The sequence below is a fragment of the Anopheles merus genome, chromosome 3L (genome assembly GCF_017562075.2).
Source record: "Anopheles merus strain MAF chromosome 3L, AmerM5.1, whole genome shotgun sequence".
Classification (NCBI taxonomy): domain Eukaryota; kingdom Metazoa; phylum Arthropoda; class Insecta; order Diptera; family Culicidae; genus Anopheles; species Anopheles merus.
Window position 1 is genome coordinate 18,580,258 of NC_054085.1, and position 16,744 is coordinate 18,597,001.

At 44.2% G+C, this 16,744-nt stretch overlaps 4 protein-coding genes across 7 annotated transcripts; 3 read left to right on the plus strand and 1 right to left on the minus strand.

Moving 5' to 3' along the window:
* Positions 1–146: 146 nt before the first annotated feature.
* LOC121600427 (SET and MYND domain-containing protein 4-like) lies at positions 147–3,014 on the minus strand. 2 transcript variants are annotated; one of them, XM_041929007.1, is made up of 3 exons: positions 2,846–3,014; positions 1,217–2,736; positions 147–1,142 (listed from the first exon to the last, which is right to left on the minus strand). In XM_041929007.1, exons 2-3 carry the CDS (start codon positions 1,930–1,932, stop codon positions 758–760), a joined length of 1,101 nt encoding a protein of 366 aa, XP_041784941.1. In that variant the 5' UTR covers positions 1,933–2,736; positions 2,846–3,014; the 3' UTR covers positions 147–757. The 2 variants fall into 2 exon arrangements, with proteins under 2 accessions (XP_041784941.1, XP_041784940.1); XM_041929006.1 differs by having other exon boundaries at positions 1,217–2,783.
* A 1,814-nt stretch (positions 3,015–4,828) lies between these two features.
* LOC121598420 (SET and MYND domain-containing protein 4-like) lies at positions 4,829–7,668 on the plus strand. The gene is made up of 3 exons (XM_041925253.1): positions 4,829–4,981; positions 5,070–6,649; positions 6,733–7,668. Exons 2-3 carry the CDS (start codon positions 5,088–5,090, stop codon positions 7,067–7,069), a joined length of 1,899 nt encoding a protein of 632 aa, XP_041781187.1. The 5' UTR covers positions 4,829–4,981; positions 5,070–5,087; the 3' UTR covers positions 7,070–7,668.
* Positions 7,669–7,819: 151 nt separating this feature from the next.
* On the plus strand, positions 7,820–12,644 carry LOC121598422 (ficolin-1-like). 3 transcript variants are annotated; one of them, XM_041925257.1, is made up of 3 exons: positions 7,820–8,310; positions 10,850–11,072; positions 11,762–12,644. In XM_041925257.1, the coding sequence occupies exon 3, from the start codon at positions 11,777–11,779 to the stop codon at positions 12,635–12,637; it is 861 nt and encodes a 286-aa protein (XP_041781191.1). In that variant the 5' UTR covers positions 7,820–8,310; positions 10,850–11,072; positions 11,762–11,776; the 3' UTR covers positions 12,638–12,644. The 3 variants fall into 3 exon arrangements, with proteins under 3 accessions (XP_041781191.1, XP_041781189.1, XP_041781190.1); XM_041925255.1 differs by having other exon boundaries at positions 10,850–12,644; XM_041925256.1 differs by lacking the exon at positions 7,820–8,310 and adding an exon at positions 8,623–9,482 and having other exon boundaries at positions 9,750–12,644.
* An 830-nt stretch (positions 12,645–13,474) lies between these two features.
* On the plus strand, positions 13,475–14,884 carry LOC121598421 (fibrinogen-like protein A). Its single transcript, XM_041925254.1, has one exon. It carries the CDS (start codon positions 13,477–13,479, stop codon positions 14,524–14,526), a length of 1,050 nt encoding a protein of 349 aa, XP_041781188.1. The 5' UTR covers positions 13,475–13,476; the 3' UTR covers positions 14,527–14,884.
* Positions 14,885–16,744: the final 1,860 nt, after the last annotated feature.

Sequence of the window (16,744 nt, forward strand, 5' to 3'; positions counted from 1 at the left end):
TCGTAACAGCGCATACCAACAATTTAACACAAATTAAACTTAAGTATACCTGTTATTCTCATAAAAAATGAAGAAAACAAAACTCACTTTTTATTTGATTTATTTGCGAAACAAGCGTTACTATTTGGTTGCCTTACTTTTTCGTTACGGTAGTTTTTTCAATTGTCTGGAAGCGGCCTAACGCATTGTAACGCTTCTTTCTATCGGTGGTTCACCCGAAGACACAACGAAATCCAAACGAAATTGATGTTAGTTTGCCTCTGCCGTCCAAACCAATAATTGAATACAAATTTAACTTATGTTTTCCTATTGTTATTAAAACTGTGAAAATTTCGTTTACACAAACATGCGTTATTTGTTGGTTGTCATACCGTTTTCATTCCGGTCGTTTTTGCACCCTGTTGATTATAAGGCCGAAACCATACAAATTATGTAAATGTAACGCTTCGTTTTTCGGAACGAAATTCAAACGAAATTGCTGTTTGTTTTTTTCTACAGCGCAAACCTTGAATTGTATGACGCTATCCATACTTGAGATTTCTTTTTAAGATTTCCTTGTTTAGTTTGGTAATGAAAAGGAAAAAACGCTAATAATTCAAATCATTTATATTATTGTTGTAGTAGGAACAGCATAAAAGTTCGATTAGATTCTAATAGTAAAACAGAACATAATAATGGCATTCTTCTTCAGTAGATTAGTACTCCTCTTTGAAGGTGAACGAAATCAACGCACACAAAAACTGCGCAATTTGCTCAGCTATATCTGACTCGCCAGTAGAATTCGACTCAAAGTAGCTACCAAACCCGTGTCGTCGACCTCCCGAATCGGGTTGCGTATATCATCATCCTTGCAGTAGCCGTGCCTCATGCGGAAGGCATGCGGCAGCAGCAGCTCGGTAGCCATTAAATAATGCTTAGGATAGTGCCGCTTCGCATGGTTCAAGTACTGCACCAGGAACGGTATTTTATGCTCCACCTTATCCAGCACGCGCAGCAGCAGAGTATAGTTGGGATCCGCTCGGACGACACTGTCGAGGGTGACGTGCACATTTTGTTGGCATGCCGCGCAGTGACACTTGAAAAAGAAGGTGCGTTTCAGGCAATATTTTCTGAGCGACCAGTGGTAATTGATCGAGGAGACACTGGAAAGAAATAGTTAACAGAGATCTGAGTGAGAAACACACCTTCCCGTGAATAGCGCGGCGCACACACTTACTCGTAAAGATCGAACAGCTGCTCTCCGGCAGCGATCGGTCGACCGGCTATGTAAGCACACCGGCCATCGAGCAAATTGATCGGGGCCACGTTCGGTACGCAGCTGTGGTTGAGCATGCTGGACAGCGGGTAAACGGCAATCGCATGCGTTTGCTCTGAGTGGTTAATCTTTTTCGCTTCGTCAACGCTATCGCCAAAGCCGAAATAATTGTCCTCCTCCTCCTCATCGTCCTCCTCGCGTTCCATGTGCAGCACCCGCTTCTTGTTGATCAGGGAAATCTGCACGTGGCGAAGCAGCAGATCGAACAGAAGCTTGCTTCTTGTCTGGCTCGATTCGCACAACGGTCCAAAGTCTGTACGTTCCAGCAGCAGTCGGTGCACGATGGAGGCGAAAAATATTAGCTCCGCCAGATCTTTACGACTCCGCCGTTTCTGGTTTGTGGCGAGCACGTGTACCGTGTCGTAGATATCGCTGACCGTTGCTTTGTTCCAGTCCACCGTGAATGCATTCACCTTCGTTTCGTCCAGCGTATTCAGATGATCATTCCATCCCTCGAGATCCTGGTCGAAGGATGCAAAAGCCGTGGCAACCGTACGCAATCCCACCATGCCCTTCACGAAAAGGCCAACAATGCGCCAACAGTCACGCAGCACGCCACATTCATAACGATGGTACTGCTTGTGCGCTTGGTCCATACATTCCTTCGAGCAGTACATCGCCACGGTGCATCCCTCGCAAGGAATCAGCGTAAATCTGTCATCATTCTGACAACACGCGCAACGTTTGTACCGTTCTGTGTCGCAGAGTAAGTTTGCGTACGGCTTTTCAATCAAAAACACGTCTCCTGCCTTCAGATTCTGCGTCGTCACCAAATGACGACCGAATTCCTTATTCTGACGCAGCTCCACACATTTCACCAGCTGGGGAACGTTAAAATGTGCCTCGTAACTCAACTTCAGTGCCGGATGGCCCGAGTCACGTGGCCGATACTTTCCAGGCGTATGTTTAACCCTGTCCGGAAATACACCAGCATCTTTATCGATGCAACGCTTCACGTGCTGCTCGCGCTTCTTCAACTTGTACGCCAATCGTGCCGGGTACTTCGAGGCCCTTGCTAGGCGTATGTTTTCCAAGCACTCTTCGTACAGGCCAAACTTCAGACAGACCGCGGACCGGTTACCGTACGCGAGCGCTCTTGCTTCTGAACCTGGCTCCGAGTACGCGATACTTTCGTTGTAGTGCTGGAGCGACTCCAAGTACTCCCCGATCAAAGGGATGAACAGTTCATTGCCACGGTTACGGGCCGCAACCGCTTTCGCGTTGTCCTTTGCGTCGGGTTGCAGCTTAAACCGATCCCGAAACGGGAACGTGCGCAGAAACTCATCGATTTCGCGCTTAATAATCTCGGCTATCTTTTCTTAATCCTGCTGGTCTTTGGTGGATTCGATGATGCGCTGCTTGAGTGATTCTCGCCATAGTTTATCAAACAGCTTCGTCACATTGCATTTGTCGTCACTGAGCTTCTCCGACATATTTGGGTTTGAGTTTTTCAGGCGGTTAACCAAGCCTGAAATGGAAATTAAAACATGAACAACACATGGCTGGACTAGGATATATGATACAACTCACGAGAAACAATTGGGAGCAGAGCGTGGCAGGGACATTCGCCGGCAAATTATTGCGCACCTAGATTGCCTTGTTTTCGGTAGACTGTAATGTTAGTTATGATGAATCTGTACAGGAAGGAACTAGTTTGCCGCGCTTGCTGCAGCAGGAACCAACTGACATTGATCTGATGTTGAGCGTACCCAAATAACAATAATGCCAACAAGGATCCCAGCCCAAGTGACATTTGATCGAAAATGTTTTGCCATATCTGCTCGACTAGAGCTCGATACGCCTGAAATTGTGATTTTGTGTGTGATCAACTGTGTTGAAACCGAAAATATTCTGTTTATCCGTAAATTAGACGTTCTTCTCTCCATACACAATAACGTTCAGCTCATTTTACATTTATAGCTTTTGTAAACACAGTTTTGAGAGCGAGAGCGAACAGCCACAAGGCGAAACTTTTAGTTTTAACTATTTATTCTCCTGAAGACAAATACAAATAAATCCAAATAAAATAGCAAATAACTTTAAAACGGTGTCACCTGCTGCTCGCTTCGTTCGCTACTGCCCTGAAGCGCGTGCAACCGTTTCTCTGTCATTTCAACTGTCACTTTCCTTAGCTGTCATTTCACTTCATTTCGTTTATACGTCCGGGTTGGACTCATCTATAGCACTGCCTTTCCTAACAGCTTTGGTTATCGATAAAGAATGCAAGCAAATTTTGTGAAAATTTGGCGTCTTTAAGTATTGCGTTTTATTTTCAAGCAAGCGTCATCGATGAAATAAACAACATGATTTGTTTTGTTTATGTGCATCTGTATATGTTTTAAATCCTTAATATTCATAAATTACTCGGAACGTATTACAATTTACTGCACAATCACAATCATTTCACTCAAAGGCCCTTATTCAACGAAATAATCTAACTTGTGCAGCAGCATTGAGATAATTGACGGCGTCAGTCTTTGACAATTTGACAAGAGCCACCTTGTACCGATGTCATGCATTAAAAAGCTATAAAGTTCCATAAAGTTCGGTACGCTTTCTTAACAAGTGCTAATCAGCCGCAAGGTTCCAAAGAGTACCGAATGCTAGTTAAAAAGCGGCATAGTTTCGCAAAGTACTTTTTAAAAAGCCTCAAATCAGCTATAGAGTTCGAGCTGGTTATTAGGGACTATATTCCCTTAAACTGGTGCAGTTTAATGAGAAGTTAAAGGCGCCAAGGGAAATAACTAAAATTCTCAATAATCCATACTCGTAAATGGCAATTGACATTTTCGTGCTCGAAAATCGGGGTTTCGAGCAATTTCCCTTGAACTGACACCTTAAACTTCCCTTAATCTGAACCAGTTTAAGGGACTTTTAGAACAAGCCCTTTTGTGATGTAGCCTTTTCGTTGCTTTCTTCTCTAGCCTTTGGGAAAAAACGTTTCCAATTTTATATTAAAAACCACCAAATTTTCACCAAACAACGAAATGTGCTTTCTTTTTTCGCCAAATATTAGGGTAAATTGGGCCGGTCTGGTGGTACAGTCGTCAACTCACACGACGTAACAACATGCCCGTAATGGATTCAAGTCCCGAATAGACCGTGCCCCCATACGTAGGACAGACTATCCTTCTATGGTAACAATAAGTCACTGAAAGCCAAGCTCTTTTCACTAGTAGGGTTCAAAGGTAGGCCTTGACCGACAGCGGTTGTTGTGCCAAAGAAGAAGATATTAGGGTAAATTAATCTAAAACGAATTAGATGCCATCATTATCCAATAGAAGAAAGTCATCTGCACGCACATACAAAATTTTGACGCTTTCTACACGGTTTATCACACATTAATCCACAATTTTGAGTGTCTCGAGCACCATTCGAGCAGATAATGGTTAAAAATTTAGAACAAATGTCACTTGGATAACGAACGCGTTCTCGAGAACACAAATTTAGTACAAACACTTGGGCTGTTGTGGGTTTTTTGTTAACTGGGTAAACCCCAGAACAATGCCAGTATTGTCCGCTGCAGCAGGCGCGGTAAACTTGTTCTTTCATGTTACTTTTCGCCCTAATGAACGATACTGCCGTTAAACAACAAAGCAGACGTGGTGCGCAGTTCTTTTTTTTTCTACGTATTTTCTTTAAACGTTGGATTCCTATTTGTTCCGCGTGAGTTTTATCATCTAGCTTCGGATGCATATTGCCTTTGGTTACTGATTTAATTTCAATTTTATAATTTTTTTAACACATAAACCAGCCAAACACGGACGTGAGTATGTACGGACCGCTCAGTGACAAGCATTACGACGTAACCAAGCTGTTCGGTCAACTTTGGGAGGAAACGCTCCAGCAGCGCATCATCGAGTCCATCCAAAACCAGCCGGACAATGACAGGGTAGCCGCGATCATTAAGTGTAAGATCGATGACTTTCTGCGCAGGTTCCCGTTTCACGAACGGCTGAAGCTTCAGCCCGACGCAAAGGACAATGCGAAAGCGCTTGCGGACCGCAACTGTGGCAATGAACTGTTCGCACTGCCGATGGAAGGAAACTACCTACAGGCACTGCGACACTACAATGAAAGCATTTCATACTCGGTGCAGGGTTCCGAAGCAAGAGCGCTTGCGTACGGTAACCGGTCCGCGGTCTGTATTAAATTTGGCCTGTACCAGGAGTGTTTGGATAATATACGCCTAGCAAGGACTTCGAACTACCCGGCACGATTGGCGGACAAGCTGAACAAGCGCGAGCAGCACGTGAAGCGATGCATCCAACATGACCCTCCCGTCTTTCCGGACAGGGTTAAACATACGCCTGGAAAGTATCGGCCACGTGACTCGGGCCATCCGGCACTGAAGTTGAGTTACGAGGCACATTTTAACGTTCCCCAGCTGGTGAAATGTGTGGAGCTGCGTCAGAACAGGCAATTCGGTCGTCATTTGGTGACGACGCAGCATTTAAAGGCGGGAGACGTCCTGCTGATTGAGAAGCCGTACGCAAACTTACTCTGCGACACAGAACGGTACAAGCGTTGCGCGTTTTGTCAGAATGAGGACACGTTTACGCTGATTCCTTGCGAGGGATGCACCGTGACGATGTACTGTTCAGAGGAATGCCGTGACAAAGCGCACAAGCAGTACCATCGTTACGAGTGTGGTGTGCTGCGTGACTGTTGGCGCATGGTTGGACCTTTGCTGGGAGGAATGGTGGGAGTGCGTACGGTTGCCACGGCTTTTGCATCCTTCGATCAGGATCTCGAGGGATGGAATGATCAGCTGAACACGCTGAACGAAATGAATGTGAATGCATTTACGATGGATTGGAACAACGCAACGGTCAGAGATATGTACGACACGGTACACGTGCTCGCCACGAACCAGAAACGTCGAAGTCGCAAAGATCTGGCGGAGCTAATATTTTTCGCCTCCATCGTGCACCGACTTCTGTTGGAACGCACAGACTTTGGACCGTTGTGCGAATCGAGCCAGACAAGAAGCAAGCTTCTGTTCGATCTGCTGCTACGTCACGTGCAGATTTCCCTGATCAACAAGAAGCGGGTGCTTCATATGGAAGCAGTGGAGGTAAAAGATGAGGAGGATGAAGATACTAAGGAAAAGGTTGGGGATGAGTTAAACGATTATTTCGACTACGACAGTGAGGAAGGCAAACCGACACATTTTGAAGAGCGACCGCATGCGATTGCCGTTTACCCGCTGTCCAGCATGCTAAACCATAGCTGCGTACCGAACGTGGTCCCGATCAATTTGCTGGACGGACGGTGTGCTTTTGTGGCCATCCGGCCGATCGCTGCCGGAGAGCAGCTGTTCGACAACTACGGGTAAGTGTGGCCATTTAATCATAAATACAAATCATATTGCTCGTTCAAACTTTCCTCCTTAACGGGGTTTCCACTTTTTTCAGGACCTGTACGATCCGTTACGAACGGTCCGTCAGAGGGATATACCTGCAGGATTGCTACCTTTTCCAATGTAGCTGCGGGGCATGCCAACCACGCGCGGAGCATGCGTATACCGATCCGGAGGAAGCTAACTTGCTTCGGAATCTGGAATTGCTGCCTAAGGTGGAGACGAAATTGTTGATGCTGCTATGGCACATGAACCAGAAAGAACGGTACTACACGAGGCAGCAGCTGACGGCAATGCAGCTTAAGCTGGTGCATACCCTGCGCATGATGCACAGCTTTTCGCCGGACGATGAGCTGTTCCTTGTGGTTAGACAGGAAACGCTGCTCTTCTGAACGAGCCGAGAATATTATTTTTGTTGCCAATTTCACTGTTAAATTTCATTATTTTGACCGAATTAGCTTTATTTGTTCACCCTGATAACGGTACAATGAATTTGTTTCTCTATGTGCTAGTAACATGACAAAAATGTCACATGATACTCATTGTTTCTGCAAATTGCGGAAAGTTCGAATTAATTTAAAATTATTAATTTTCCATTCGCTCGCTTCTAATTTTTTATGGATTAAATTTTCAAACGAAATGCTTAACGAATTAATTGAACGCAATTAATTTATTTATTTCCTTTTTTTCATTTAATGTCCTTAATGACTCGAAGAGCATTCGTTACAAGCAAAAGGAACGTTTCTCTAATTTGTTTAACATGATATGTTTTTCGTGTTTTTGGTCAGGTCTCGTAATACTTAAAAACTATCTTCGTATCATTTTTGCTATTTCAACATATAAGAATTTATAAAATATTAACAAATGTTACAAAACATGCAAATGCATCAAAGTCGTACTTTTGAAAAAACCCTTAATTTTAAAGCAAATTTAACAAACCATTACTATCGACTTAACCAAAACGGCAACAAAACATCGTTAAAAAAAATAGAAACGCGAACAAGAAGAAGGTGTCGTATGTTTGGCTTAAAAAAAACAGCGGTTTAAAATGCAATTAAACCTAACGACGCCGAGCCCGCCGTGGTCGCGGTAAAGATGGCTGGAACGGTCCCAAACCGCCAGAAGTGTGAGTGTGTGTGTGTCCGATAGTACAATTTAAAATCTTCATAAAACGATTATCACAAACGGCGGGAAGATTTATCGTGAACTTGTCCTCCCGGGAGCGAAAGCCGTTCGTACGGACTCGCCCACTACGAAAACCACAATCATCCGACACAAGGAGGCTGCTGCTGCTGTTCCGTCGTTCTAGCCACCACTCGCTGTAACCAGTTTCCGACAAGCGTCCATTTTGCGAGCCAAAAAAGGGGAAAAACACCGCGCAAGTTCTGTTCTGCCGCACGCCAGAAGGGACACACCAAATAGCTCGCCTACTGCGTCCAGCGTCCATGGTAAGTGAAAGTAACAATTTATCGCCCGCCCCAACCCGCGTGGCAGTTAAACTTTAACCACGTTCGCGAGAATCAATAGACAGGGAGAGAGAGAGACAGAGAGCACCGTTCGTCGAGAGTAAAGGGGAAACCATTTCTTCACATTCACCGGTTACTGGTGTGGAAACCCGAGAGCCTCAGGGAAGGTAAGGAAAACATTGCATATTAAACGTATTGGAAGCGGAATGAAAAACTGCAACCATAGACAGTTTCGTTTAATCATGGCGGTCGTTTGCGTGCTGAAGGGGAAGGTCAAACCCTCCCTCGATTTCCTCGCGATTGATGAACAGTGGGAACGCACTTACACAGCGTGATTGGATCTCAGACATCCGTCCGAAAAAACCTTGCCGAACTTCATCAAAGTTGTGCAATTTAGTTTACAATATTGTGTGTGTGTGTGTGTGTGTGTGTGTGTGTGTGTGTGTGTGTGTGGGGGGGGGGGGGGGGAGGGGGGGGTTACAATATCCCATCTAAACGCCAAACTATTCCAATCATCTCCACGCGGTGGGTTCTTCACGCAACGGTGGGTGCGCAACTAAACGCGCAACGTGTCGTGTCCGTGTCGCTCGTCGCACGTCGAACCGGAGCAACGGGCACGGTGGATCCGTTCAGTATTGAATTAACCACACAGACAGTCATTTTTCAATTTCAACTGGAAACCCACAATTTATCTTGGGCGTGCGGCATTGCACTTCTACTCCCGAAAAAAGCGAGCTCTAGTGGTCGCAGGTGTAACGAATGCCGCATAAGCAAGAAGGATGAGCTAAGCTGTGGCGTGCGTTGGCAATTTTCCGGCGTATTGAGCGGTCCTCCATATGGTGCATACGGTGTTAAACGGAAGTACACAATTTAGTACGGCACGAGAAAAAATGGGTTGGAAAATGTACGTTAAGATACATCTAAAATGTGTCTCAAAATGGTAGCAGACAGACCTATCCAGTCCAGCTCTTCCTGACACTTGTGTCAAGGCATTCTTTGATGTCTTCAAGTGCAAAAGGATACCAGGTGTTAACAGCATCTGCAACCGTTTCGACGGTTTCCACGGCACTCTTGCCTCCCCCCGGAAGGGAAACTCCTTTGTGCAGTAGTTTTCTCGCATTTCTTCAGCCTGATAGCTTCTTAGCTAAAACTACCCCCCTCTCCTTGGGCATCGTTTCCAAACCGGTACCCAGAATTCGATTAGGCGAGCTCCCGAAGTATTGAAAAGTTAGATTTCCTTTTCCCTTTTACTTGGGTGGTCCCACTCGACGGCAAAACCTTGCCCTGCCACGGTGTGGTGTTGTATCGGAACAAAAGGAAAATACACAAAACGGCCGGGGTAAGCTGAAGACTTTTTGGCTTTGACCGGCGCTCTGCAGTCGTCGGCAGTAGGGTTTCCCCAAAATTGAGTGTCTAGCTTTTCCCACCTAATTTTCCAACCAATTTGCTGCTGCCCTGGCACACTATTCGCCGGAACCCCTAAAGCGTCCCGGGCCTTTCTCAGCCCTTTTCACCGCGCGGGGGGCGCACACCGATTCAATTATCAAACCGCAATCGAAAATAAAGTATCTTAATTTACTGTTTCCAATCTTTTGTCGCTGTCCAGCTGTCCGGCTTTGTCGTCCGAGGCCGAGGCTGTTGTTACGGTCCCCGCAAAAATCATGACCAAACCCCTCGCCCTCGTGGGTTTGACCCGTTGGTCGTCGCTCGCACCGGAACAGTAATCGGAAATAGTTCCAAAATGGACTTCTGGGAATGGGCGTTCGAATACTGGCAAAAGAATGCGGCAATATGCGAGGACGCAAGGACCAAGGAAACAGTACAGCAGGCCGTGAAGCTGTCATTCAGTCCAGGCGATTGCCAATGCGGGTGGAGCAGAGACTGTTCACACATTTCATTGGGGTTTTTTTTTTCTCTCTTCCTCATCTGCTCGTAATTGTTATTCCACAGTGCCATAGAGGAGGACCGAATACTGCCAGAAAATTGGATATTAGTTGCATATTAACTTTGGACTGCAAACAATAGGAAGTATTTGTAGCTTTAGGCTGCGCTACCATTAACTGAAATTTATCAGATGATACAAGTTTAGCAAACAATATGTGGATTAGACTGTAAAATCAACCAAGGTAATCCGTAACATGGTCACAACAAGGCATTATAATATTAGTACATCTTCAATAAATTATAACGATAAAACAGGTGAATTTTTAGCAGTGATGGGAAAAATTAAGATTTCGTCGGAATCGATTCTGGCTACCTCCGAAGTTGTCTGGAATCGATTCTGGGTAGTAGGTCCGGAATCATCTCCAGAATCGAAATCCAAATCGGCTCCAAAATTGGCTCCGGAATCGGGATTCCTATACCGGAGCAAATTGCGATTCCCAGGTCGAGTCCGATTCCGGAGCCGATTCTGATTCCATTTCGAATCGAATCGATTCCAGTATCGGATTTGGCTCCGGAATTGAATCCGAACACAAGCTCGCACCACTAATGCAAACAAATTTACATCGCAAGGGATTCGCTTCAAAGCTCCACGAAAATCATGGCGGAGTTTCTTTATGTAAAAGTTGCCTCGCTGGTTGGCATATCTGTCGAAATTCCTTGATGTTGTGACGTTGTCTGCGTAATATTATCATTAGCCAATATTATCATTGAATTATTTTAATTCACTAATTATCACTAATTATATTTGTGATTTATCAAAAGGTGGCTACAGGATGTTGTGGTAGATACTATGGCACTCATCAACTGTTGTTAAGTACCACGCAGTTGGATAGTGAGTCCTTGCTACGGGGGAAGGCTCTATTCAAGGCTCGAGCCCACAATTTGCTATGAAGACGTAGTCGTGGGAATCATCTGCACTTTTTAGAGTACTATAGCAGTCAGTTTTAAATAGTGGTGCTATAAAAGGAAGCTGCATGCAACATTGGTGAGAATTATTTCATAAATTATTGTATTACTTATGTCTAGCTGATCATGACCATTTACAGAGCGTTTTGGCTGAAATTCTACAGCAGCTGGGAACGATTTGGGAACAATTAATGAGAGTTTTTGATCGAGGTGGAACGATTGGAATCGACTGACGACATCGAGCTGATGGTAGAGCGGGAAGATTTCTTCGGGTACTCTGTGTACGCACAGTGTAAATTCCTTTGGTCCTCCTTTATGGGATTCCCTTTTGCTTCGGTTGCAAAACGGGTGAGCTGCAATCATTTGATTAACACGCGGGCTATACACAAGCGATGGGTATTGAAGGGGATTTTTGGTTTGCTGTGTGAAACACTTTTCGATAAGGAGGTTCTTCGACATTTAAATTCAACCTCACTCTGAACCCCCTTTTGTACGATACATATTGGCACATTGTAATGGTGATAAGCTTCATACCCCCTATCTTTTGTCCCCAAGTTATCGTAGTACTTCGCTAGAACAGTATAAAACGGAGCTGCATTTGCCACTGTTTAGCATTATTCCGTCATGTGCGTCTTTACAGTGCTGTTGTACTTAGTGTTTCTTGTGTTATCTCCAACAAAAGTTCAGGGCGATGAACAAAACGTCACCGAATTGTCCCTCGAGGGGTTTGAATATCAAACCTTAACAGCCAAACTGGATTATTTACAGCACAAGCTTACCGAGATGGACTTTGCGATAAAGGAGGATCGAAGGACCACCGATCAGAAGCTATCACAGCTGGGCCAAGTGATGGGTTACAATTTCACCACTTTGCAGAACCAGTTGAATAACATTCTGAACGAGCAGGCAGCCAAAGCCAATCAGGAACGGATGCGAAAGGAGATACAAACGCTAGTAACGAAGAAAGATGTAGCTCGATTTCTGATCAGTTCCGCATTGTATGCTCGAACAATCTCATTTCCATCGTGCAAAGAGAAGCCTTCGGAGTTGTCGGGCAAGTATCTAATACAACTTGCTGAAAATGAAGAGCCATTCCTGGGATACTGTGAGCAGACTGCTTTCGGTGGAGGTTGGCTTGTGGTCCAGCATCGTTACGACGGATCGGTGGACTTTTACCGCAATTGGACAGAGTATCGGAACGGGTTCGGAAGCGTCGATGGAGAGTCTTGGCTCGGCTTGGAGAAGTTGCACCAGATTACTTCGGCACGAAAGCATGAGCTGCTGGTGGAGCTGAAAGACTTTGAAGGAAACTACAAGTACACACGGTACGATGAGTTCGAGATTGGCAGTGAGGCGGAGCAATATTCGTTGAAGAAGCTGGGATCGTACACAGGAACGGCAGGTGACTCATTGACGCATCATAAAGGTATGAAGTTTACAACCAAAGATCGAGATAATGATGAAAGTAGAGGTATGAACTGTGCTAAGAATTATGAGGGAGCATGGTGGTACATGGAAATTCACCTGTCCAACCTTAATGGACGTTATACGAAATCTCTGGACCTAAAAAGTATGTTCTGGTTCACGTATAACTCAACATTTATAGGTTTGGCCTACTCAAGAATGTTGATTCGGGAAACATAACCGATAAGGCGCTGTTGTTAGAAACAATATTTTACAACAGTAAATCAGAAGCGTCTTTTGCAAAAGCAAAATGTTTGATTGCATGTATCAGTGAGAACATATATAATATATAATTGATTAACTCAACTAAGTTTGCATCTAACTTTACTTAACTTAAATTAACCTAATTCGCAACTGAAGGAATACTTGACCACTTGTCTTTGATTACATGGCTGCTTCGCCGTTCTTAATCAGTAAAGATGCGGTGAAAATGTGATTAGCTCGAGGAGTTGTTGCTATTTTTCGACCGTCAAATATCTTTTGGAGCACTTTCTTTTTGGTGTTTTTTACATAGATTTAGAACATAGATTGACATGGATTTAGAACATAGCACATGTTGTTGTAATTAATTTATATGCCAATTGTTGAAAGTGAAATGTTTGTAACATTTTAACAAGTAGCTCTCCGGGATGCTATTGATGATGTTAAAGAATTCAACAATTGATAATTGGTAGCTCGCTACTATAATAAGCAAATAACCGCAAACGATAGGAATCGTTAATAGAAACGGTCGCATTTACATTTACAATTAGCCTTACTGTCCCTAAAATTTGAGATAAAACGGCACAGCTAAAACAGCTAGCTAAGCGGCTGATAAGACTACGACCGCATAATTTTGCCTACGTTATCACATCTTTTGAGACCGCATCCGAACCGACCGTTGTATGTCTGAGAATAGAACAGATCACTAAACAGATAATTAACTAAAAACGTGGAACTATAAAAGGAAGTTACATACGCCGCTACTTGCTCAGTATCATTCCTCAAAATCATTCTAGTAATTGGTTCTAGCTCTGACCATGGACGTTAGTAAAGTGTTATTGTGCTTTGTGGTAGTTTTGTTTTCTGCACCGAAAGTGCGCGGTGTCGAGCAAAATGGCACAAATTCTTCCCTCACAGGGTATGGGTATGAAATCATAACGGCCAAGTTGGAATACCTCCAGTACAAGCTGATGGAGATAGGTTTCACCATGAAGGAAGATCGAGAGACGATCGAACAGAAGCTGTCGGAGCAAAAGATTCTCTCCGAAGGGCTACTGTGGGCCATCAATCAGCTCAGTCAAACGATTGGCCACAATCTGACCGTACTGCAAACGCAGTCTAATACAGTGCTCTCCCAGCAGACTGCCTGCGCCAACCATGAACTGATGCGAAAGCATATCCAAATGTTAGTGGCAAAAGAAGATCGTGCTCTGCTCAGGGACTATTCAGACACTATCGAGACGAAAAGCCCCATCAGTTCGTGCAAAGGCGTAACGGGAAAGCACTTCATACAACCTACCGCGAACGACGAACCCTTCCTGGCACTTTGCGAAGAGACCAGTTTCGGTGGAGGATGGTTAGTGATTCAGTATCGGTTTAACGGATCGCTAGACTTTTACCGCAACGGGGAAGCGTATCAGAACGGTTTCGGAAGTGTCGATGGAGAGTTTTGGCTCGGCTTGGAACACTTGCATCAGATTACTTCGGCACGAAAGCATGAGCTGCTGGTGGAGCTGAAAGATTTCAATGGAAACTACGTGTACGCACGGTACGATGAGTTCGAGATCGGCAGTGAGGAGGAAAAATATGAGTTAAAAAAGCTGGGATCGTACACAGGAACGGCAGGTGACTCATTGACGTACCATAAGGGTATGAAGTTTACAACCAAAGATCGAGACAATGATGAAAGTGGAAGCACAAACTGTGCTGTGAATTATGAGGGAGCATGGTGGTACAAGGAATGCCATCATGTGAATCTTAATGGACGTTACAAGAATACTGAGGACGCAAAAGCTATGGTGTGGTACCACTACAAATCGGCTCATACTGGTATGGCATACTCAAGAATGTTGATTCGAGAAGTTTGATGCGTGATCGCTTGTAATATGAATAAATGAATGAAAAAAAACCATCACACGTGTTCTGATGTTAAATGTTTGGTAGATGGTATGATTTCACACAGAGCAGAATTGCGAACACCTTCTTCTGTTTAATCATATACTGGTTGTACTACGCACACCGGATAAGCTCAACTGATAGCAGCATTTAAACTCTGCCGGCATGTAAAAGGGGAAAGAAAGGCTGCAATCCTTCATAGTGTGTTGAACAGTGGTGTTGTATTGAAGAACGAAGAGATCATTTTCCGTTAGTAAATTATTAATGTACATTAATGCGTTTTTTTTATCGATAGTAAATGGTCGGTGTTGGGGCCGGTCTGGTGGTACAGTCGTCAACTCGTACGACTTACAGTGTTTTCCACGATTTATTGGTTGGTTCGCATCAATTTTTGGTAAGTTCTCATTTTTTTTTTTTTTGTTGCGTTCCCACGATTTTTTTTGCCGTTTCCCAGAATCTTTTGGTCAAATTGTATTGATATCCAATCACGCTTTTTTTTGCCGTTTCCCAGAATCTTTTAGCCCAAATGTATTGGTATCCAATCGGAAAATACCAATAAATTATGGGAATGAACCAAAAATCTATGGGATACGATCAAAAAATCGTGGGAAAGCTCCAAAAAATTATGGGAACTGACCAATAAATCGTGGGAAACCCTGTAACTAACAACATGCTCGTCATGGGTTCAAGTCCCGAATGGACCGGGCCCCCATACGTAGGACGTATGGTAACAATAAGTCAAAGAAAACCACGCTTACTTCACTAGTGGGTACAGACAGGCCTTGATCGACAACGGTTGCTGTGCCAAATAAGAAGAAGAAGAAGAAATGGTCGGTGTCGGTAATTTCTCAGATTTATTCCACTCTAGCGATGGGTGATATATGTTAATAGTCAGGGATAGAATATCTTCAGTTGGAACAGTTTATCCAGATGGAGTTCGCCATGAAGGAAGATGATCGATCAGAAGCTGGCCGGAGTAACCGAAGCTATCAGCTTAGTAAGGCGATAACACACGATCACACCACTCTGCAATCTCAGACGAATCAAATGCTCTCTCAATTAGTGGTGGGAGCTCGGAATCGGACCTACCCGATTCCGATTCCGTGTTCAGAATCAACTCCAGAGCCGATTCCGATGCTGGAATCGATTCCGATGTCGGAGTCGATTTTGATTCCGGAATCAGTTCCGGAACCGTTTCCGATTTCAGAGCCAATTCCGATTCCGGAGCCAATTCCGATTCCGGAGCCAATTCCGATTCCCGAGCCGATTCCGATTCCTGAGCCGATTCCGGAACCAATTCCGGAGCCAATTCCGGAACCAATTCTGGAGCCGATTCCGGAACCAATTCCGGAGCCAATTCCGGAACCAATTCTGGAGCCGATTCCGGAATCGATTCCGGAAACTGATTCCGGACCTACTATCCGGAATCGATTCCAGAAAACTTCGGAGCTAGCCGGAATCGATTCCGACGAAATCTTCATTTTTCCCATCACTACTCTCAATAAAGGGTCAATGCAAACTACGAATAAACGCTAGAAGTATTAACAGAGAACGATCGGATTCAGATCAAAGTTAGCTTAGGATCAAGTCTGTAGTAGGCTATGACTACCAAACAGTGGATTTTGCCTCAGCAGAATTTCGCTTCCTAGGCATAGTAGCCTACGCCTTCTTTAGTAATAAATCAGTTCATAGTTAACCACCAAACGAGTAAGTTGGCTTTTATTTGCTCTCCGTATTGAACTGTAACAAAGTCCATAGTGTAGTCCATTTTGTTCGTGCAAAGAAGATGTATCGAATTTTTTCGGGAAAGTATCTAAAACAATCTCTCTGTAAATAACTATCCATTCGTTTGATATTGCGAGCTGACCCGATTTATATATTTATAGCAACAATCTTTACCAAGCCTATTCCTCTCAGCCTTTAGTCTTAATATTGACTTAATAGGAGCTACTGATGCAATAACTGTTTCTCAATCTCTTCTAGAAGATCCCTTTGGCTAGCCTTTGCCTACAACAAAATTAGAATCGGTTATCCTAATCAAGCGATTGCGGTACCCAGCAAAACTTTGGAACTATGCCAGATTTAATAAAAAAAAGAAAGTAAATCTTAAAATGACTTTGACACAGTTCACACTCTTCCAGCAATACGCCAGCGAGCAGTCGTACTGCGTTCTAAAGCTCGCCTAATTGA